Raw genomic sequence first — 25,185 nt, 5'->3', positions numbered from 1 at the left:
ACAATCTACAAAACAATTGACTAGCAAACCCTTCAGTTTCCGTTTTGGAGCTATTCTTTAAAAAATTTGAGATAGTTGGACATGATCCTGAATTCAAATACAATATAAATGTATTAAGAACTTTTTTATGTCGTTCATTAATTCGGGTTTTAAATTGAGTAACTAATTCTTTAGTAAATTAATTATTCACTATTTCTAAATTATTTACATATGTATAACAAATTGTATTGTACATCAAGTTCTAAAAAGGGAATCTGTCCAAAGTTTGATATCATTGTCAGTGAACGTGGCTAATTTGAAGTCAGACAGTGCATGATTGACGCATTTACAAATACGCAAAAAGTTTATTACCATGTTAGACATATATTTTAAGATCATGGCCTTCATCTATTTCAATGTAATCATTATAAATGTCATCCTCAATATCACTTTAAACGACCGTTTTAAAATCACATTCTCCATCACATTCAACTCCACTTTAACCCAAGTTAAAATTTTGATTATTAATTGCGATTCTTCTAATATTTCGCCAGCTATATTTTCATTGGTTCAAGTCCTAAATAAAAAATTTTGAAAGATTTGTTTTTAGAATTGTAACTTTTTGCAGCAATATTTATAGAAGGAGCTATCGGAACACTCATCTACAGTGATCGAAAGTCCCTTTGTCTTTAGTTATTTGTCGAATTTCAGAAACTATACAATTTTTGTGAGTCATTATTATTTATTTAAATTTGAAATTATGAAAAATTTTAAGCAATTTAATAAATTTAAATATATATGAACATTTATACGTTTTATTCGATTATTCTACATAAAATTGTTCAAATTATTCGTTATTCGAAAATGGCCATTTTTAAATTGTTCGAATAATTATTCGTAAGAAATTATTCGATTAATCGAACGATCATTAGTCGAATGAATACCCTAGTATTTACCCTTCAAAAAGTTTGTTTAGTGATGTTTTTTATTACATTAATTTGAAAAAAATAATTATTTTTCTTATGATACATGAATTTACACATATCCATATGTAATAGTTTTTGATTTTGTCATTCCGTTTGTAACACACCGAAATATTCAACGCAGAAAATTATATATAAATTCTAAGACGATCTGGCTATGTCTGTCCGTCTGACCAACTGTCTGTCTGTTGAAAACTCAATAGGGCAAAAACGAAATGAGCTCTCACAAATACTGTCTGTTTATAAGTTTCGTTTGGTATTGAAAATGGGCAATATCGATCCATGATATCACATAGCCCCCATACAAATGTTCCCCCGGAATAAATATGTTGATTATGCGGCAATCCTGACACAATTTTGCACAAATTAGTTCTAAGTACTCTGAAATTATACTGTCTAAGTACTCTGAAATTATACTGGCGAAAATCTTGCAACAATTGATCCTAGTCCCCATACAAAGTCAATTCATAATTGTCTTATAATGATGAAATTGGACATAAACAAGTTTTGTATTGTATTATGTGATGAAAGTATCAATACAAACAACATTTCAAAGTTAATTTTGATAGTGATTTATGCAGAACTACATTTATGCAGTATATATAGTAAGAGATAGGCCATGATTTTCAAAAGAAAAAATTAAAAATCTGCTAAAGTTAAGAGATTACAAAATGAGAATTTTCTAAGCTTTCAGAAAAATATAAAATGTTTAATCAATCAAAAAACAAATCACTGTGCGGTGTGTGATTGGGGTTATTGTCGAGCTGTAAGCTCAAAACAAGGGGAATATTTTCCTCAGCGTATGGATACATAAAATCATTTAAAATGGATCTGTATCTAATTCCAGTCATAATATATTATATGAATTGGACCAATAACTTGCCCTGAAGAAAGGCCAACACCACTGTCTCGATCAGTTTAAATGTTCTTTAGAAAATTGTGCCGTACAGCTCGTATGTTTTTTTGAAATAAGAGGTTTTTTCGCTAGGCGACTTAAAAATGAGGAATTTTCAATAGATGGCGTATCTTCTGAACGCGGTTTTTGTTTTTAATAACTTATACATACATATGTAATTTTGAAGGGTACATATCTGTTATTTATTCTATCTTAGTTAATGATTTATTTATTCTATATTATTATAGTGTAAGAAACAAATTTTTTTGTCGAATTTTGTGCCAACAAAGCGTCCTGCGAGTTTTTCTTTACTTCTTTAATTTGAAAAAAGTGTCGCTGTTTCTTGCAAAATCATTGGGAGCTACTCAATCTGCAATTTCAAAACGTTTGCAAGTAGCTGGATTCATCCAAAGGCAGGGAAATTGGGTACAATACGAATTGAAGCTGAGAGACCTTGAAAGACGATTTTGTATGTCTGCAATGCTACTTGAACGCTATAAAAGAAAATCATCCATTTGCGATGAAAAATGGATCCATTACGACAACCCGAAGAGTAATACATCGTATGTGAAACCCGGCCAACCAGTCGAATCGACACCAAAGCCAAATATACTTGGCGCTAAGTATTTGGTTGGACCAAAAGGGTCCTATCTATTTTCAGCTGCTGAAATCTGGCCAGACTGGTTCATTTGAAGCGAGCATTAGCCGAAAAATTCCCAGAATATGCGGACATGAAACCGTAATATTCCATCATGACAACGCTAGGCCACATGTTGCAATACCTGGTAAAAACTATTTAGAATGAATTGGTCGCCTTGTAGTCCAGACCTTGCCCCGTCCGATTGATGCAGAACGTATATCTATTTTACAGTACCTGTCTCACGAAATATTTTTCGCCAATCATCGCAGATTCAACGAAACGAAAAAGTGCTATAACATAAATATAAACAAGTGGAAATATTGTACTTCAACAGTTTTTACAACACGACTTCGAAGAGAGTAAACTAAATTTAGTATTTCGTTTTTAAAATATAAAGTAACACATAGTGGGGCAGAATCAAAATTTTTTGTATTCGAGTTTAAGTTATTAAGTGGGCCCTACAAATGATCCAGGGGCGGCCCTATGGGCGCTCAAAGTAGGGTACCTTCGACATGTAAAATTGTTAAACACGTGCAATTTTTTTGTTTCCCATCCGATAAATTTTGTTAATATTTTATTCAACAACAAGTCATTGGTTCTGACTCAGTCACATTAAGAAAATGTATACAAATTTTTTGGTATGAAAAAGTGCAATATTTTTGAAGGACGGAGTTTTAAAGTGGCATATTTTTTAATCTAATTAAGATATTGACTTTTTTTTTGTAAGACCATAAATTAAATTATCTAAACAAAAAAATATAGCTCGAATCAAATTGGTCCTAATATTTGCAATCCTATTCAAATTTTGATACATATTTTAGTTTTAGAAACTCAACAAATATGTAATAAAATCTTTATTTATTAACAAAACTCAATGAAATTTTCAACGTTTTTTAAATTTGTCATTCTAAATAACAAAGTGTAAAAAAACTTGACAAAGGGAATCCCGCAATTTCTAAAAATTGGAGCGAAAATCCCAAAAATTTTATTTTTTTACAATTTTGCCTATAGGGTCCACATTTTTTTCGGGGCTGGGAAAATACTTTGGGGATAAAACACATCAGGATTTCAAATCCCAGCTTTGGGATTTTAGAACATGTAGCCCAAAGTTGAAATTTTGATAAAAAAAAATATGTCGCATTCCGAAGGGTGTAGGGGCGACATATTCGTAGAATAGGACATGTTTTTTATATCAAAATGTTCTCCGTAAAGATATCCTTCAGATAAACATAACATTTTTATATGTTCGTAAAGAAACTTTTTTTAATTAAAATAGAGATAAGTCACCTTTTCTCCCAAAAAACAGCAAAAATCAACTATTTTTTGAATATTTAAATTGAAAGTCGTTTATTTTTGAATCCATAATTGATATTGCTCTGAAATCGTTTGTATGTTATTTGTAATTTAGTTTTCCAACCATTCGGTCCAAAAGTACTACCCATATTTTTGAAAAAGCGGACCTAGGTATGGTAAAATTTTTAAATTTCTATTTTGAAATGCCTATAACTCGGAAATTATAAGAGATAAATAGCATACGCATGTTTTTTCAAATGCCAGATTTATTTCCAAAAAATTTGATTCTGCCCCACTGTGTATTGTCAGGAAACAAGTCAGAGCGTAATTTAGTATTTCGTTTTTAAAATATAAAGTAACGGTACAACAGTTTAATAAAGTATATATGTGGGGTATTCACACGGTCTACTATTTGGTCATATTGTCATAATGTCCTAATATATTGGTAGTTTAAACAAATTGTTGTTGTGTTTCAAACAAAAAGGTTCTAAACTAATAACCCCCAGTAACACGAAGTCTGGTTATGTTTTAACTAATAGTTATACTGACAGTTTTCATATAAAAATAATTTTAACCGACAGTATAACTATTAGTTAAGGCATAGCCAGACTTCGTGTTGATGAGGGTAAGACTATTTGAACTATGCTTATTGTTTTGTCATAAAATAATACTTTTTTTTGTTTAAAAAACAACAACAGCTATTATAATATATTAGAACATTATGACAATATGACTAATAGCAGACGGTCTGCTATTAAGTCGTATTGTCACTCACTGTAGATATATATAATAAAAAAAATTTCTGATCCGACCAGTTACTATATTCTACACTAAAAATAAAATAAATATATTTCGAAATTCAACAATGTAATTTTAAAACTGGCTAAAATATTAATTTATTACATACATACCTAATAAAAATGTTTACTGCAAATGAATTTTCTACTTAAATTATTTAGCTGAAATCAAATAATCCGATAGTTAGGATATTTTTGGAACGGTAGCCATTTTTTAAATACACACACATATTGTAAGTAGGTATATTACATTATTAATATTTTTATTTTTTTTACAGGTTTTTATAATTAATTGTTTCAGGATGTTTTATATATGAATAACACTATTTACAGAAGTTATGTTTTCAGTTTTAGTTTATTTAGCTATTATTTTCTTGACACTGCTTGACAAAAACACATATAAAAACACAAAACCATTAGAATTGTTATTGTTATTTTCACATGCAAAACTATTATTGAAAAACACACAAAAAATAAAAATACCAAACCACAATCACAAATAGAATAATGGGTGTAATTACACAGAAACTGTAAAAAAAAAGCAAAAGCTAATAATAATAATGATAAAAAATTAAAATAAAACAATGCAAAAAGTACAGTACATATGTAGGTATAATGAAAAGTAAATGACAGGATCTAAAACTACTTGAAAATTCATTACAAAGATGCCTCGTGCGTACAATTGTCATCACAGTTGATGCTTTTAAAATTTATGGCGAAAAAAAGTATAGAAAACATTTAAAACGTACTACATATAGCTAACAACAAAAAATCAATTGTTTTTATTAAGATACATTTAATACTGGTAGTATGTAATTATTATTATTATTCATTTGTTTTTTTTTATTATTTTATTTTTGAATATACACAGGATTGGTAATTGACGTACATATACATACAAACGTTTGCATTTGAGTGTGTATGCGTGTATGTATGTACAATTTATTTTCCTTTTAATTTCTTCTTTTATTTTTCATTTTTTTAATTCTCTTTTCACTTTACTATTGAATTTTCAGAATTCTTACATTTTTTTTATTTATAATTTAATTTATATACACTGTGTATTTTTTGTACACTAATTAACACACTTCCATTTATTTTTATTATTATTAACAAAATATTTTGTTTTTCTTTAGTTTTACTATTTATTTCATGATTTGCAATGTTCACGTTTTCATTTTTACCGAGAAACTGTCCAAAGGGAAAAAAATCATGCTATCATACCTTCTTAACTGGAAGCTTTTTTTTCATTATTTTCGTTTGTTTAGAAAGCATGTCCTTTTTTTGAAAATCTCTTTTTCTTACTCTCACTTACTCACTTACTGTACTCTTGCTTTATGTCTCTCCAAATGAGAGGATAAACAAACCAGGAATAGCAGTAAAAAGCTTTTAATCATAACAAACAGTTATTAAACATGTTTGTAAACAATCACAACTGGCAGTTATTTTTGAAATGAATAAATGATTGAAACACATACTTATTTAGTAGTATGTTGGTGTATAATAAAATATGTATTAGAATTACATACATAGTATCAATAATATACACATATCAATTTATCGTTAGACCTTGTTAAATAAAAAACTTACAATAAAAAGTTTTTTGTGTTTTTCTATTTGGAAATTATGCTTTGAGATTAAGTTTTTATTTTCTTGTAGCAATAACCGTTTAACAATGTTTTCCGTTTCGTTTTCGTTATAAAACTAAATATTCTTTTAAAAAAAATGTTTGTTAAATTAAATATAACATTTGACAGGCTTACATACACTACATACAGTGGGGTGTTGGTCAATAGAAATTGCATTAAAGTATTTATTTTATTGTAACATTTCAGATTTCTAGATATAATTTATAGAATAGTCCATATCTGAATATTTTAGTAATATCGAATAATGTGTCGCATCGCCTCTGAAGTTTTGTTTATGAATCGTTTTTAATGAAATTTTTCACTTACATATCACAGTGGGGCAGAATAAAATTTTTTTGGAAATTAATCTGGCATTTCTAAACGACTCATCCCATCGGGATAAAATTTGACATGGGCGTAGCCAAGCAGTATTCAAGTTTAAGTTATTAATCCCATCCGTTTCCCATCCGATTTCAAGATTTTTTATATTTATGTAAAGTGCTCGGCTAGGTCTTATGTTAGCGTGTGCTATTTATCACTTATAATTTCCGAGTTATAGGCATTTCGAAATTGAAATTTTAAAATTTTGCCATACCTTGGTCCATTTTTTTAAAAATATAGGTCGGACTTTTTGTCCGAATGGACTCGAATTTTTTTTGTTGGTTAATGACAATGCTCTTAGAGCATTATCATTATGAATTATCATAATGAATAATGAACAGTGCAGGTTTTGCGGACTTCATGCCGAAACCTCTGAACTGGCTGCCCAATGTAGCCATGGGAAATCCACTTTTTTTTGCTATTCCCCTACTGTACGATAGGACCTAGAGCAAAGGACAAATTAATTCCCAAAATATCTCTCTATGATCCATACGCATAAATATCTTATAAACATAGTTATCAATATTAATTTTGACACAATTAATCCTAATCCACACGTTTTTTTCTCTAGATATGCACAATATAAAAAATTATTTCAAAATTATTTCGTTTTAAAATTAGCCGAATTTCGGCCACCGAGCGATTCTAATATATATAAATCGTCGTACAGAATTTATTAAGATCACAAAAGAAGTTCTAGATTAATTTGACGTTTATTTAAATGAACATAAATGAACGGGTTCTAATAACTGAAACGCTTACTGTTATTTTCATTTTAACCTTTCCCTTGATAGTATTTGGTTTTTCTTTTTGTTATATATTTCTTTCGCCAGCAATTATGTATGTCTCCCTGCTAATGTTAACCAGCGATACAAGTAATTTATTAAAAATGTAGGTACAAGTTTATCGATGGACGGATGGATGGATGTCTATTGTGTATTTGATGTATCGATAACAAATCAGTGTTAATTTCTTGATAAAGTATTTTGTTTTTTATTAGATTTAAAGGCATTTAAGCGTTAATGATTTACAAATAAAAAAAATACAATTAAAGCAGTTCACGCTAGCTAGAACTACATATAAAAATAAACATTAACTTTAGAACTAAATGTCAAACAGCAGACGTTATAATAAGTTGGAACCAAGGTGGATAAAAGAACGATAATTGTCATCCATTTGTTTACTACTCATTAGCAATATTCTAACTCTAACCTTTAAAGTACCTAAACCTGTTTGATTTACAGTCAGCCATTTCACTGAACTGATCCTAAGCTTCCGTCCTTAAAATCATTCAGTTGCTTTATATATGGAAGGTTTTTTCACTGTCAATGTGAACACTTCATGAAGATTATTCGTGCTTTTCGTTCATTATTTCACTTTCATTGTCATTGTCACACTACAACATTGTCTTATACTTGTTATTGTTGCTGTTGCTGTTTGTTTTTGTATTTTAATGCTTAATTAAATAATCAATAATCAATACTTTTCAAAGATTGGTCGGTTATATTTTGTTTTTAAAACATCAGATGTGTTCACATGACATTTTCCCTATACGGCTTAAGCATAATAATATATGTTTGTATGTAAGTATAGTGGGTGGAGAATGCAAAGGAAGGAATAATGGTTATTGCTTAATTACGCTAAATACTGTAAAGATTATTTAACCTTTAAATTTATGAATTTTTCATACTTTGTTTTACATGTTAGTTAATATTGTGCCATAACATCAGTTTCAGCATGGCGTAACAATCGAACGTTGTTTATTGACATGCTGAATCCAGAAAAAATCATGAAAAAATTATTTAAGTCTTCAGTTCCCTACCACACAGTGGTTTAGAAACTTTTTATTAGGTAACTCGTGGATTGCAGATATCTTAATGAAATTTCACATAGGCAGTGCTGAAGTGCTTTCATGGGCTCGTATTTGGAATGGGGACTACGGTTTGGTTCTTAAGTTACTCACCTCGGATCTGCAGCATTTAATCACTAAAAATTCAGTTCTTATCCGAATATCAAGAAATTTTATATTTAGATAGTACATACTTGAAATTATCTATATAAGCTCATATGTGTGGGTTATCTCTTTAGGTCAAGAGATATTTGTGTTGAAATTTTATAAAACATTTTTCGCCCACTTTTTCAGTTTTTATACCCTTCACCTTCGTGAGAAGGGTATACATATATAAGTTTGTCATTCCGCTTGTAATTTCCACAATATAATTTTCCGAACCTATAAAGTATATTTATTCTAGATCCTTATAGATAGCGGAGTCGATTAACCCATGCCCGCCTGTTTGTTGAAATCAATTTTTTGAAGACCCCAGATATCTTCGGGATCCAAATCTTTAATAATTCTGTCAGACATGCTTTCGAGAAGTTATTATATATTATAGCAAATATTTGTCGTGTGTGACCCTACCTTAAGTCATTAATATAGACAATATGGATATCTAATGATAGATATTTCAAAGACGTTTACAACGACGAATATAAGACCATAGTAAGTTGAACCTACAATGTGTCAAAATCGGAAAAAAAATTTTAACCCGATTTTTTTTTCTCAAAAAAAAATTTAAAAACAAAAAATTTTTTTTTAAATTTAAAAAAAAAATTAAAATTGAAAAAAAAATTTAAATTTCTTTAATTTAAAAAATTTTTAAAATTTAAAAAAAAAATTAAAATTGAAAAAAAAATTTAAATTTCTTTAATTTAAAAAATTTTTAAAATTCGAAAAAACAAAAAAAAATTGTATTTTGAAGTATAATTTGGTGAAGGGTATAAAGATTCGGCACAGCCGAATATAGCTCTCTTACTTGTTTTATGTTGTATTTTTGATAAAATTTCATATAAAATATAAGCAACTTCCATACACAGAAAAAAGAAATTCATAATTGGAATGAATTTTGTAATAAATATTATTAATCGAACTTGACTTTTTTTCCCAAACTTATTTCATTCAAAATAAGAACATGTTCATAAATATTATAAAATTTTACATGACGGAAATGTTTGCTTTTTTTACTTAATTTTTTTAATAAATTGCATTATAATTGTATTATATAATGAATTAGTGCAAGAATATTTGCATAATAGCCATATATTGGCCAATATTTTAAAAATTATCATTAAACATAATAAAACATTCATAAATATAAAAGCATTTCATCCTCTTAAATCAATTTAATCATTTTCGCGCTTTTTATATCATTTTGTAGCTGAAAATCGTAAAACAACTAAAAATTTTCCATGAAAAATTTCAAACATTTTTGAACAACATAAAAATAAAAATGAAATTGAAATTATATTTTTCAAGCCTTCTAGATTTTATTTCAAAACATAAAATATTAAAAAAATCATACTATTTAAGAAATTATTTATAAATGTTATGAATTGAAATCAATGAATTCGAATCATAATATTTTTGTTGAAACTTTTTTCTGTGTATAGTTTCTGATCCCTTTCAAAATTTACACACAATTTTTTTTTTTTTTTTTTTAAAAAGCTCTTATTTTTTTTCTTATGTTGTAGAAAAAAAATATTCGAACTCGAATATATTTTGTATATGTTTCTGAAAGAAAACTTAACGTAAATGCGAGTAAAATAAAAATTGTTCCATTTAAAGGAACAGAGCCCCCTCAATCATATCCATACTTGGCTAATTTTGAAGAAAAATTTCTGGAAGGCTCTATATGTTATTGAAATTCACCAATATATTATAAGATATCACACGTTTAATAAATTAAAATTGGCCTTTCGATCTACACGAATTTTAATTTATATTACAATATCGAATATTTCACTAATTCAAAGTTGAAAAATCATGAAGTCTCATTTTTTTCTTATGTTATTCCTCTCCTAAAATTTCAAATAATACCAAACACTGGTACGTAGAACTTATATCTACCATTTAGGAAGCTCACAAACCTCCCCTTCTATTTAAATTTTTAACACATTATTTAAAAACTTTTTTAAAACTTCAGCACTGACTATGTGAAATTTTATTAAGATATCGTTCACGAGATAACGAATATTTCCAAAGATTGAAAATCTCAATATCAATTAAAAATTTAAAAAAAAGTTGCTTAAGGATCTAGTACAATTGAAAAATAATTAAATTTTTTGTGGAGAACACATTTTTAAAAGTGCATTTGCATCGTAAATGATTTTTTTGAGAAAAAATTATTTGAACGATATTTGGGACCAGAATATGCTAGGAGACTATAGTTGGAGTGTTGTGAGGCAGACAAATGCAAATATTTATAACAAGTAAGAAAGTATAGTCGGCCAAGCCCGATCATATGATACCCCACACCAATCTAATTATGGACCAAGCCATAAAATTAGGTGGCATGACTTCTGTATATATGAAACCTATTTGTGTTGAATTTTATTTTAGTACCAACATTTTTAAGAAATCTATACTCATTAAAATGACTTTCGGAAGTGGGCATTATATGGGAGCTATGAATAATTATGGACCGATCATTACAAAATTTAGTGACATGACTATTGTATAGATATAAATTATTTGTATTGGAAATAAAGTGATTTTCGGAAGTAGGCCAACATGGCTGCTATGACTACTTGTGGACCGATCATCACAAAATAGGGCAATCGTATGGAGGCTGGGAGAAATAGGCTTCGTCCTTGGGGCAATGAAAGTGCTAGTACCAATTTTTTTTCGAATTATCTTTGACATTGCGTCCTGTAGTTTGATTACAAGGTTTACATGGACGGACGGGCGGACATTTATGAATCGACTCAGAAAGTGATCCTGAGCAGGTTTGTATACTTTAAGGTGGGTGTTGGGTCAATATTTTTGCACTAACCCAATATACACCCCCACTATGGTGGTGTAGGATATAAAAACAAAAATTTCACTGTTAATTTTTATTTGTAGTTCCAATTTTAATATTGTTTATATTGTAGTGTATTATTTCCTACCTACATAAATATCTCAAAAGTTTGACGTCCATTATTTTTCCCGAAGTCAAACGACCTTAAATAACAAACCCATATATTTTTCACACAATGAACAAACACATTATAAACTACACTTATAACTAGACAACAATAGTCCCACTGTATACATTTTAAATGAATGTTTGTTTTACTCATACCATATATTTTTCCGTTATGAATTACTCCATACATCTCAACCAGAGTAAAGTGAGGGAGATATTACTAACTGTATCATTAAAACAAAACATCATCCGTATCAAATATTATTAAATTAAATTGTTTGAAAAATATTGTTAACGAATGTCAAACAAATGAACAATTGTTAACAGTTCCGTTTTCGCGATGCCAACTATTTTCAAACTAAAAAAACATGAGATAATCCCAGAAAATACAACCCTGTTAGAAAAAAACGTACGTGAGATTTGACACGTAGCTATTACTTCCAAGTGAATGCTATGAGAGTACTATATACAAGAAACAAATAAAATAAAGAAAATTAAAAAGCCGCAGTGCAATAGTTTAAAAAGAAAAATTACTTCGGATAAAGCAAATTCCTTCCTCATATAAATCGAATACTATTACATATAACTTTTCTATTGACTAATTGAAATAAATGTGTTTAAAATTTGTAACCAAATAAACTTAATATTAAAGTAACAAAATATACTGCTGCATGGAATTAGAAACGATTACGAAACGAAAATTCTGGATAGTCAATAATAAAGGGGAGCAAACACTCAGCACAATAGAAAATAATTTAATGCATGCTTGAATAACAAATTATTGGATATAAAAGGATTTTCAAAAGCAGTGGGGTGAGTTGCTAAAAATAATTGCATACAGTTTTACTTTCAATATTGTTTTTCGATAATAGAATAATAAGAAATGTGAAAAACAGCTGTCGCTAACAAGCACAACGTGACTTTTTATTCAGATATAAATGCATTTTGTTAACGATATTTATTATAGATGTTGATGGGTATGAACGAGTGCATGTACATATGAATGTATGTTTTTATTAAATTAACAAATTAGACAAACATTGCCGGTCTATTTTTAACATCTCACAAAAATTCAGTTCAGGGTTGTTTGTTGAGTAAAATAAAGCAAAAACATTATATTAGTGCAAAATTTAATAGCAATATTATGTATGTAGGTAAAAATCTCATATTGATTATTTGTTAAGCTTTTATATGGATTTGATCAAAACTTTCTAATCTAACATAACATTCCAGATAAGCAACTTCCATACCCGAAAAACTGAGGCGAAAGAAGAGTTTGTTGTGAGAAGGAAAATTTTCATTGTCTTTTTTAATTAAAACAAATTCTTGACGTACGAGATAACACTTGAAACATAAACACTATGGTTACTGCGTCACATTATAGCACGGAAACCGTATTTGATTATTCCTGGAAACAAGTTGTCCAAGCCTATTGGAATCGTTATCCCAATCCTTCCAGGTAATTTAAATCTATTAAATGTTTAGTTTATTTTTAGTATATGTTAATAACAATTTTGAATTTACAATTGCAGTGCTCATGTTTTAACAGAGGATACAATTTCACGGGAAATACGTGATGGAAAATTATACTCGCGTCGTATTTTGTCCAAAACAAATCATGTTCCCAAGTGGGGTGAACGTTTTTATAAAAATACTCCCGTTAAAATCATCGAAGATTCTGTTTTAGATCCCAAGAAGAAAACGTTGATAACTTTTACGCGAAATATTGGTTTTAAGAAAATTATGGTAAGTTTTTTTTGTTTTGTTTTTGAGTGTGTGTGTTTTTTTCTTATTTAGAAGGTCAAAGTCATTTTCTTGTTGATTTTGTTTCTATTATTGGACTTTGTACTAGAGTTCTGAGCCGATTAAAATTCAAAGCGACGGCGGTTGACTCGAACAATTTTGGCGGCATCTTTAAATGTGCTGAAAGCCGACTTATAGAATGTACTAAATTAAAATAGTAAAATTTTGTTAATTTTATGAAAGAGCAGCGACTGTTTTCAGTGCGATTTACCTGGCATTTACACATGCAAGTAAAATTTTGAAAATTCAATACATTCACACTTCTTCACAAATACAATCTCATGCAGCCAACTGCAGTGCACCATATAAATTTAGCTGAACCGTGATTTTCGACACTTTCAAGTGAAGTTAAACGGAATTGCAAATAAAAAGTTGTTTTTTAACTTATTTTATGTACTGATATTTGTTAATAAAAAATAGTACAAATGGCCATTAAGGCGTATTGCTTTCGGTAATAATAACCATTTCATAAGTTTTTATAAACTAAATTGTTAACACAAACATTTTCCCAAGAAATGTTTGTTTAAATTATGGTAACACTTTATTGTAATTAATAAAAATAATAAAATTTGATTTCAAGCCGTAAATGGACTTAAAAATAACAAACGCAGATATAAAGATTTATTTAATTCGCTATAATTTTCTTATAGTTGTGACTTTTTAGCGACATTCTCCTACACTAACATTTAAAAAATTAACTTTTACTTGCTTTTGTAAACACTCAAATAACATGTAGACATTTCCATGTATTTTTCAACATTTATACATAACAATACGTATTCTCATCTTTAATCAATTTACTTGCATGTGTAAATGCTGGGTAGAACATTTTTCAGCGGCTATTCAAATGTATCGGCGGCTTCATTTAGCCGTCTATCGCCGTTCGGCACATGTATCTTGCTTTGTACTCTTTAGCTTTTATATGTGCTTCTTTTTGTTTATGTTGACATTCATTGTGAAATGTTATCATAATTTGCATATTTTTTTAAGTGACTAACGGTAAATTGATTGTTTACATTTATGATTAGGGGAGATTTGTTTATTTTAATGAAGATAGATTAATAGGGAAATAATCGGCCCTATTCGCGAAAATGTGCATTATTTTTGTTAAAATAAATTGCAAAAATATGAAGTCAAACATAATTTATAGAGTTCAATTTTATTTTTATATTTTTAATAAATAATTGGTTCAAAATGCAAATACAAGGTAGGCTACAGGTTAAAAGGTAATGATACCGTTACATTGGTTTATTTCAGTTACGGTAAAGGTATTTGTTAATTCGGAAACGGTATTTTAATTATAATGCTGAATTGATTATTAATTAATAAAATATACAAACATTTTAAAATAAGTTTGTCGTGTTTTACTATATTTTAAATTTTATATTAATTCAATTATGTATTGAAAAATGTAGAATATTGGTAATGGTAATTTCAGTTAATTCGGTAAATGTAGCTTAGCGATAACGGTAATTGATCTGAAAAGGTATTTTAGGGGCAACGGTAACTTAGTGATAACGATAGCCACACTTGTTTAAATCTAAGATAAACAAAATTTACATATTTCAGAATTTTCGTATTGCAGTTCAGAGTAGAGCTCTCTTGTTTTTCTGAAATGCTTAATTCTATTTAAAAAAATCTAAATATATGAAATGGGCAAATTCTGAAAACTGTTATTAATGATTTTGCGATGATTATATTTTCTCTTTCTTATACCTACATATATCATTTAATTAATTTAATTACAGAAAGTTGATGAAATTGTCGAATACAAAGAACAGAACGATGGACGTACCGTGGCGATCAGGAGAGCATACATTAGCTCACAAGTGTTTGGATTTTCACGAGCTATTCGTGCTTTTGGCATAGAACGTTTTAAATCAAATTGTCAGAAAACTGCCAATGGTTTTAATCATGTTCTAACGAGAATGTTTCCCAATCATAAATACATACCCATAAATCGCAGTAATACCACAGAAGCTATAAAATCATCAACATCATCATCTACGTACGATCACCATCACAATCACACACAAAGCAAAACTGAGACATTTAAAAAGGGTTGCAAGAATAGTTATGAATACGTAAAGAATCAAGCTGTTAAGATAGCTCAAATGTTTTCAGTTAAAAATTGAAATTTAAACTGATAAGAAAAACCAAAATACCATCATGATCCTTAACACCAATAGGCTAACTTAAAGCCACCCATAAATAGATGGTAGCTAAATTCTACCACCTATAATGGAGTTTTGTATTAAAAAAGAGGAAAAGGTGGAGTATACAAGTCATAGATGTCCATCCATTGCAAGGATGCAAACCATCTTCACATAATCGTCATTTTATATTAGTAGTAGTGGTAATTGTTTAATTATAAGATTGTCAATCAAGTCTATAAACTAAGTACATGACTACTAAAATCAAGGACGAATAAATTGCAATATAATAATGTGGCTAAGGAATTTCTAAATTAAAAATATTTTTTTAGTGATTTCTTTGCCAATTGTATAATGCAACGATTTTCATTAAACCACAGTTTAAAACTGCCTCATGTTGTTGCAGTTTTTCGCAATAATTCCACAAGTACAGTTAATACATATATAGTGCTACATAATTAAGCAAATATTATTTTTGTCTACTGTAATAAAGAATTTTGTTTTGATTGCCGATAATGTACGAATTATAAAATTTACATATTTGACGATAATTAGTAATTCGTTTGATAAAATTTTATAAAATTTTTCGAAAATTTATGTATGTTGAGCAGAAAAAACAAAATATATTTCATTCCAATGATTACGAAATCTCTCCCCTTTGTTAGTCTCTTCCTAATTTTGTCCTTAGTAAAATGAAAACAACCCAGTCAGCGTGCTTCTTATTGTGAGTCGTACTTCTAGTTTAGATGCTACAGAATAATGAGAAATTATATTAATTTGTAATGTAAAAAATTATTTTTTTTTATTTGTAATCAAAAAGAGAAAAATTTAAAAAATAAACTATGTATATTTTGTATATTTTAAGTAAAAATAAAATGATATATAATATTTAGTAAACATTTCTTTGTTTTATTAAAAAAAAGGGGAAAAACTACAATGTGAGCTTTGGAAGATGTATAAGATTGTTATGCGGTCGTGTAAAGTTATAACGATTATCTGAAGCGTTATTGTTGAAATCAATTCGAAAAAAAATTAATTTTTATGTTTAAATCACAAATTCGAATGATTTTCGAATCGAATTTGACAATAATCTCCCTGTTAAATCGAATTTTAAAATATTTATGATTTCCCTTTTCTAATTTTTCCTATTAAAATTCAATGGGAAAAAACCCCCGGGGAACAAACTCCCGCGGAATTTTTTATTCATAATTGGGCTGATAATATATCAATCGAAAGGCCTTGCCACTTTCAAATGATATCCATAAATGTGTGTTATAAACCACAAGAGAGCAGACATTTTTTTTACATTTAGAAATTCTTAGGGTTTAGGTTTTTAATTATAAACAATTTTTTAAAATACAAGCTGTTTCGAAGATCTTCATGAGTTCCTTTAAATATTTTTGATTTCTTTGTCCAATTTTAACAATTCATGAACATTTAGTGTTAAATGATTAAATTTTTATAATATTACGCCGTTGTAAAATTTGAACGGCACAGAAATTTATTCGGATGACAGGGTGATACAAAAACATTTCTTTTAAAGTGTTTTTGAGATAAAAAGATTTGTTATCGACTTTTTCATCGAAAAATCGATTACGTTATCTTAAGAAGTCGAACGGTCGATAAAAGTCGAAAAAAATATAAATTTTTAGCTTGTTATTTTTTTAATCCTAAAAAACATTCAAATTCATAAGTTTTTTCGTGATTTTAATATATGAGGGTCATTTTAAAAACAATCGATTTTTCTTGAAAACAAGATTTAATTTTTGATATATGAGCAGCCGCAGAACAGAATGTACTTTTTCGAATTTTTTTACAAATTGATTTTTTGTTATTTTTATAATATTTGGGTTGAAATCTTCTAGAAAAAATCAATTTCCCCAAATTTTTAAATTTTCAAAAAGTACCTTTTGTTCTGCGACTCCTCATATATTCTGTTTCTGTTTTCCGTTTCCACTTGGCGCCGTGCCCTTAATTTAATAAGTGAAAATCGCTAGAATTCTCAATACTTTTCGTCGCCAAACTGTTTTAATATCGCTATATTAGCTAGAAATCTCTAGAAAATCCGCCAAATTGACACCACTGCTCTATGCCGCTATTTTTTGCATGCCGCTGCTTCTGTAGTGTTACTACTTTTTTGCAACTGTTAACTGAAAACGACAACACAGACTGCGCTGCTCACGTCATGAGCCGTTCATATGAACAAAACATTTTTTCATATAGGGTTTTTCGTTATGAGAATTGGGGGTCTTCAAACAAATCAGTTTCATAAGAAATACATGTTGTGTGTGTGTGTTACACTGTTTGACGTGAGCCGGAGTGTATCTACTACTACTTTTATGCAACTGTTAATAGAAAAAATGTTATTTTTTGGCGGAACAAAACGCAGCTGAATTTACCAATTTTTGCAAAAACAAAATATAAAACTATTCTAGTTTTTGTGTTCATACGAAAAGCACCTAAAAATAATAAATTATTTGTAATAAAACGTGTATATTTTTTATTCCAAGGAATTTTATGTAAAAAATTAAAAAAGAAAGTAAATAAAAACTAAGAAAATTTAGTTGAATTGTTCTATTGAACAATTATTCTTCACATTTTTATTTTTGTGCTTCTTCTTACCAACAAAGCGAAAGTCTGGCAGACGCTTCTTTTGCTTTTGTGAAAAACATATTTTTAACAATTAAAAACTGAAATTAATTCAATAAATTTGTGGTAAACACTTAAACCAAACCAGCAAAATGTCGAAAGAGGAAACTAAGGCAGAAGATCTGGAAGCTAATGAGGAAAATTCGGTAAGAAATGTGCAAAATTTTTTCACACGCCAGATTGTTAAAGAAGAAAAATAACAACAAAAGAAATGAAAAAAAAGTGAAGCGTCTTTTTAGCGGAGCACCTTTTTATCACTGACGCTCTGTTTTTAAAGTTTACAATGTTTTTGTTTTCGTTTATTTTCTAGAATGAGACCAATTCGGAAACAACTTCCTCTTCGGGAGAAAAGGAGGTAGAATTTGACAATAAAATGCAGGCAGATCGTACCAAGCGGTTTGATTTCTTGCTCAAACAAACGGAAATTTTTACTCATTTCATGAGTAACAGCACCAAGAGTCCCACGAAACCCAAGGGTAGACCTAAGAAGATCAAGGATAAGGAGACAAAAGAGAAAGAAAAAGATAAAGACAAGGATAAAGATTCAGGCGGCAATGCAGAGTAGGTTATTAATTGTTAGTGGTTCAAATGTTTGTTATTTAACTCGATTTGTGTTTTTTTGCAGTCATCGTCATCGTAAAACAGAACAGGAGGAAGATGAGGAACTCTTGGCCGAAGATACTCAAAATAAGGAAATCTTTCGCTTTGAAAGTTCTCCAACTTATATCAAGAATGGAGAAATGCGTGATTATCAAATAAGAGGCTTAAATTGGATGATTTCGTTACATGAGAATGGTATAAATGGTATTCTGGCCGATGAGATGGGTCTGGGTAAAACTCTACAGACCATTTCTCTGTTGGGTTATCTCAAGCATTTCAAGTGAGTTGAATTTATTTTGTATGAAAAATTTGGTAAGTTACTGGGAGGCGCGCATCAGAAAAAGCATTTTTAGTATAGGGAGAATTCAAATAATTTCGAACGAATTCAATGATATTTCTCTTTTATGTTTTATAAAAAAGTTTTAATTATTTGTTGTCCTTAATTTATCGAAAAGGATTATCAATGATGTCCTTGCAATTTGAAATTGTCGTTCTTTTATATATTAATATCCTTAGAAGTTTTAATATAACCCATCCCAATAATTATTTTAAGAACTTAAAATTTAAATTTTTATTAAGTCGTCCTACTATTATTTGCGTTTTATTGAATTTTATTGAAGCAAAAATTAAAGCAATGTGCGAAAAAGTGGGTATCGCAAACAACTTTGCCTTTTATCAAAACAACGATCCCAAGCACACATCAGATGTTGCAAAGCTTTGGTTGTACAGAGCCCAGACTTTAATGTAATTTATCATCTTTGAGAGGAATTAGCTAGAAGAGTGTATCCAAAAAAAAAATAACACGTTAATTCACGTTAGAAACATGGAACTCAACAGAGCCAAAACTTAGTAAAATCGATTCTAAAGGGATTACAGGCCATTATAGACAACAAATATTAATCGCACAGTTTGGAACACCTATTTTACTTTGTCCGATCATGTGAGAAATTAAGTTATTTTGGTTTTCCTGTAAAAATTAAAATGAAACCTAAGTTTCAGTTTTTTGTTAGGTTTCATTTTAACAAAAAATTTCTGGCAGCTTTAGTGACTTCTTCTCATTGACGATGCCTTGAAACAATTAAAAAAATTCGTCACATTTAAAATATATTGCCATTACCTTAAACCTTTTTCTATAAAGATTTCTTCGAGGTATAATTTTGAGTCCGTATTTTACGATCTACAATTTCACATAGGTTTTCTATGGGATTAAGATCTGGCAAATGGGAAGTCCACTTCAAAATCCGTACCTCATTGGATTGTAAGCACTCGGTTACGACCCTAGAGGTGTGTTTGAGGTCATTGTCGTACTGGAATCTACAAACTAGGGGCATGATTTCCTCAGCGTATGGATACATAACATTGTTTAAATTGAATTTGTATCCAGTTCCAATCATAGTATCTTTTATGATATAACTTAGACCAATATAATATTGCCCTGAAAAACAGCCCCACACCATAATATAGCCACCGCCAAAAATGGCTTCGAGCTCTAATTTCCAATTTTAAATTATTGATAACCTCCCGGGTAGTAATTTTTGGAAATTACTTATACTATCTTGCTATTAAAGTTATCTATTCTGGGAATAGTTTTATGAGATCTTCATCCCAAAAAAGTTTTTATTGTATTTCCACTCACTGTTTAATTATACAATTTTAAGATGATGAGCCTAGAGAGAAGGACCTAGCAAATGTTCTCCAAATATTTTCTGTTGATTAGAAATGTTTGGTATTTAAAAAGGCAGTTAAAACACTTTCGGGCCTAAACAAGGATTGCCTGTTAGTGACCACTTTATTTCGCATAGAGGGAAGGACCTATTGTTATAATTGTAGATCATAAATGTTTGGTATTGAGAATGGGCAAAATCGGACCAACTAAAGTAAACGTTCCGTTCGATGCTTAAAAACGCATTTAAAACACGATAGAGTCTAAACAAGGATTGCCTGTTCGTGGCCACTTCATTTCGCATAGAAATATTAACAAAACCAATCCATGTATTTCATATATTTTTACATTTTCAGTAATTCTGCTGGACCACATATTGTTATTGTTCCCAAATCGACCCTACAAAATTGGCTCAATGAATTTGAAAAATGGTGTCCCTCCTTGAGAGCAGTTTGTTTGATTGGCGACCAAGATGCTCGTAACACCTTCATTCGTGATGTTCTCTTGCCCGGCGATTGGGACGTTTGTGTTACCTCCTATGAGATGTGTATACGTGAAAAGTCGGTCTTTAAGAAGTTCAATTGGCGTTACATGGTCATCGATGAGGCGCATCGTATAAAAAATGAAAAATCAAAATTGTCGGAAATTTTACGTGAATTCAAAACATCAAATCGTTTGTTGATCACCGGTACTCCATTGCAAAATAATTTGCACGAACTGTGGGCTCTATTGAATTTCTTGTTGCCTGACGTTTTCAATTCTTCGGAAGATTTCGATGAATGGTTCAATACGAACACCTGTTTGGGCGATGATGCTCTTATACAGAGATTACATGCTGTCTTGAAGCCATTCTTGTTGAGACGTCTCAAGTCGGAGGTGGAAAAGCGTTTGAAACCGAAAAAGGAAATTAAGATCTTCGTGGGTCTCTCTAAGATGCAGCGTGAATGGTACACAAAAGTTCTGATGAAAGACATTGACATTGTCAATGGAGCAGGCAAAGTGGAGAAGATGCGTTTGCAAAACATTCTTATGCAGTTGCGTAAATGTACCAATCATCCCTATTTGTTTGATGGCGCCGAGCCTGGTCCTCCCTATACCACCGACACACATTTGGTGTTTAATTCCGGAAAATTGGTTATTTTGGATAAGTTGTTGCCAAAGTTGCAGGAGCAAGGTTCCAGAGTTTTGATCTTCTCTCAGATGACCAGAATGTTGGATATTTTGGAGGATTATTGTTTGTGGCGTTCTTACCAGTACTGCCGTTTGGATGGTCAAACTCCTCATGAGGATCGTAACAGACAAATTCAGGAATTCAATATGGACAATAGTTCGAAATTTGTTTTCATGTTGTCAACCAGAGCTGGTGGTTTGGGTATCAATTTGGCTACGGCCGATGTTGTCATTATTTATGACTCCGATTGGAATCCCCAGATGGATTTGCAGGCTATGGATCGTGCCCATCGTATTGGTCAAAAGAAACAAGTGCGTGTTTTCCGTTTCATTACCGAAAACACGGTGGAGGAAAAGATTGTCGAAAGAGCAGAGGTCAAATTGAGGCTTGACAAGTTGGTCATCCAACAGGGACGCTTGGCTTCCAATACGGGCAATCAATTGAACAAAGACGAAATGTTGAATATTATTCGTTTTGGTGCCAATCATGTATTTGCCTCTAAAGATTCCGAGCTAACCGACGAAGATATTGATACTATTCTAGAGAGAGGAGAAGCGAAGACGGCCGAAGAAAAGGCAAAACTCGATACAATGGGCGAGAGTTCTTTGCGTACATTCACTATGGACACACCCAACAACGAAGGAGCTCCCTCGTCTGTTTATCAATTTGAGGGAGAAGATTATCGTGAGAAACAAAAAATGAATGCTTTGGGCAATTGGATTGAACCGCCCAAGAGAGAACGTAAAGCCAATTATGCTGTTGATGCCTACTTCCGCGAGGCTCTGCGTGTCTCGGAACCAAAAGCACCTAAGGCTCCTCGACCACCCAAACAGCCAATTGTACAAGATTTCCAGTTCTTCCCTCCGCGATTATTTGAGATACTCGATCAGGAAATATATTACTTCCGCAAAACGGTGGGCTACAAAGTTCCCAAAAACCCTGAACTAGGCTCGGAAGCCTCCAAGGTGCAACGTGAAGAACAGCGTAAAATTGACGAGGCTGAACCGTTGTCAGAGGAAGAGTTGGCCGAAAAGGAATCATTACTGACACAAGGTTTTACCAATTGGACGAAACGTGATTTCAATCAGTTCATCAAAGCTAACGAGAAATATGGTCGCGATGACATCGAAAACATTGCCAAAGATGTTGAGGGCAAAGCACCGGAAGAAGTTATTGAATATAATGCAGTATTTTGGGAAAGATGCCATGAATTGCAGGACATTGAACGTATAATGGGACAAATTGAAAGGGGAGAAGCGAAAATTCAACGACGTTTATCTATTAAGAAAGCCTTGGATCAAAAGGTAAGTGTGGAGGGAAGAAATTTTAAAATTTGAAACTTTTTTAAGTTATGGTTATTTATTCCTTTTAGATGTGCCGCTATAGAGCTCCATTCCATCAGTTGCGTTTACAGTATGGCAACAATAAGGGTAAAAATTACACTGAAATTGAAGACAGATTTTTAGTCTGCATGTTGCATAAACTGGGCTTTGATAAAGAAAATGTTTACGAGGAATTACGGGCAGCTATAAGGTGAGTTTTTTGAAAATGTATTTAAGTTCGACAATCCTTATAATGGTAAGAAGGCTGCATTAGCCCAAAATATTTGATCTCATCTTACTTTTTATACCCTTCACCTTCGTGAGAAGGGTATATATAAATGTGTTTGTCATTCCGTTTGGAATTTCCACAATATAATTTTCCGACCGTATAAAGTATATATGTATATTCTGGATCTTTATAGATAGCGGAGTCGATTAAGCCATGTCCGTCTGTCTGTCTGTTGAAATCAACTTTCCGAAGCCCCCAAATAACTTACACGATTCATACATGAATATCTCTGGAATTCTTCCGGTTCCGTTGCTATTGAAAATAGAGAAAATCGGTCCACTAATGCCTGAGTTATAAGGAAAAAACCAGACAACCTCGATTTTTGACCTATTCTGGATTACTAAGTACTTTATATAGACAACATAGATATCTAATGATAGTTATTACAAAGACCTTTGCAACGACGTATATAAGACCATAGTAAATTGGACCTACAATGGGTCAAAATCGGAAAAAATATTTTTTAACCCGATTTTTTTTTTCACCAAAAGTTTTTTTCGCTAAAAAAAATTAAAAAACAAAAAAAAATTTTCAATTTAAAAAAAAAAAAAATTAACAAAAAATCTAAAATTTTTTTTTTCTAAAAAATTTTTAAATTTAAAAAAAAATGAACAAAAAATCTAAAATTTTTTTTTTAAAAAAAAATTAACAAAAAATCTAAAATTTTTTTTTGTAGTTTCTACATTTTTCATTTGCTATCCACAGCCGTATATAGCTTTCTTACTTATTTTTTTATTGTATTTTTAGAGCATCTCCCCAATTCCGTTTTGATTGGTTTATTAAATCCCGTACCGCCTTGGAATTACAAAGACGTTGTAACACTTTAATCACACTGATCGAAAGAGAGAATCTCGAATTGGAAGAAAAAGAACGCCAAGAGAAGAAGAAAAAGGCGGCCAAGAATTCCAATACACCGGCAACTACACCACAAGCTAAGACTAATCAAAAGCGTAAATCCGAAGTGGTTACAAGTGAGAAAAATGCCAAGAAAAAGAAAAAATAAATTTAAAAATTTACACAATACATACATACTGACAAACATACATATTTTTATAAGTTATCAATTATTAGAGTATATAATGAGATTAATTTTATTTTAATTTCTGTAAGTTTTAAATTAAAAAAAAAATATATAAAAAACAAATACATAAATACTTAATGAAGATGAAAACAACATTTCCTTAATAATAAAATATATGAAAACACAGCGACAGACAAACATTTCAACACAAATTAAACACTTCATAACATTGCAAATGAATGGAAAATATTTTCAATAGTTTTTAATTAACATCTAATCTACGCACACATAAACTTTATTTCAATTTACATATTTATTTCCTGAAAGTATTTTTTCTGTTTCATTAAGTTTTTAAACTTTTGAAATCCTATATTTTTAACAATTGCTTATTAAACAAATAACACTTAATACATTTAACGCATGTTTAAAAAAAAAACAATTTTTAAAAATATATTTTTATTGCATTGTATTCAAACAACTAAAAAAATTAAAGTTTTTTATTTACAATGTTTTCTATTAATGGGAGTTATTAAAAATAAAACTTAATAGGGGTTTTTAAATGATATTTTTGTTTTTTGATTATTTTACTTGTGTAAATTTATTGAAATATATGATTAATAACAATAAATAAATCTAAACTATATTGTTTCATTTAAATAATTTGTTGTTACTAAGTTACAAATTATTTAATCTTAATTGTAAAATTTCGTTTATTTTTTTAATCAGCTCAGATAAGATACACAATTTAAGTACTTCTTAAGAATAGTAATCTTTTCATATATGTAATATATTTTGTATGGAGTATTTGTAATGCAATCAGTTTTTCCATATTCTATCTGGTCTTGTCTATAAAGTAATTTATGCACTTGTCAGCCGAGACGCTAATTAAAAGTTTTATACACTTAAGTACAAATTTTACAGTCTACACGAGACTTTGCGACAGTTTAATTAAAT

The 25,185-nt window shown here is 29.9% G+C and overlaps 3 protein-coding genes across 3 annotated transcripts in view; 2 read left to right on the top strand and 1 right to left on the bottom strand.

Moving 5' to 3' along the window:
* Hacl (2-hydroxyacyl-CoA lyase) overlaps window positions 1-19,264 on the bottom strand; it is an 89,483-nt gene extending 70,219 nt beyond the window's left edge. Inside the window, exon 1 of the mRNA XM_065511443.1 lies at window positions 19,255-19,264. The gene's annotated coding sequence lies outside the window, so the exon portion shown is untranslated. The remainder of the gene's footprint in view (window positions 1-19,254) is intronic.
* On the top strand, window positions 12,058-15,569 carry prel (preli-like). Its single transcript, XM_065513487.1, has 4 exons — window positions 12,058-12,373; window positions 12,794-13,019; window positions 13,093-13,306; window positions 15,112-15,569. Exons 2-4 carry the CDS (start codon window positions 12,922-12,924, stop codon window positions 15,496-15,498), a joined length of 699 nt encoding a protein of 232 aa, XP_065369559.1. The 5' UTR covers window positions 12,058-12,373; window positions 12,794-12,921; the 3' UTR covers window positions 15,499-15,569.
* Iswi (Imitation SWI) lies at window positions 17,995-24,869 on the top strand. Its single transcript, XM_065511440.1, has 6 exons — window positions 17,995-18,311; window positions 18,476-18,726; window positions 18,791-19,045; window positions 20,785-22,903; window positions 22,972-23,132; window positions 23,958-24,869. Exons 1-6 carry the CDS (start codon window positions 18,258-18,260, stop codon window positions 24,211-24,213), a joined length of 3,096 nt encoding a protein of 1,031 aa, XP_065367512.1. The 5' UTR covers window positions 17,995-18,257; the 3' UTR covers window positions 24,214-24,869.
* The last annotated feature ends 316 nt before the right edge of the window (window positions 24,870-25,185 follow it).

Source organism: Calliphora vicina, chromosome 5 (assembly GCF_958450345.1).
Source record: "Calliphora vicina chromosome 5, idCalVici1.1, whole genome shotgun sequence".
Taxonomy (NCBI): Eukaryota; Metazoa; Arthropoda; class Insecta; order Diptera; family Calliphoridae; genus Calliphora; species Calliphora vicina.
The sequence above is the reverse complement of the archived record's forward strand: the minus strand, read 5'-3'. Positions and strand labels throughout refer to the sequence as shown.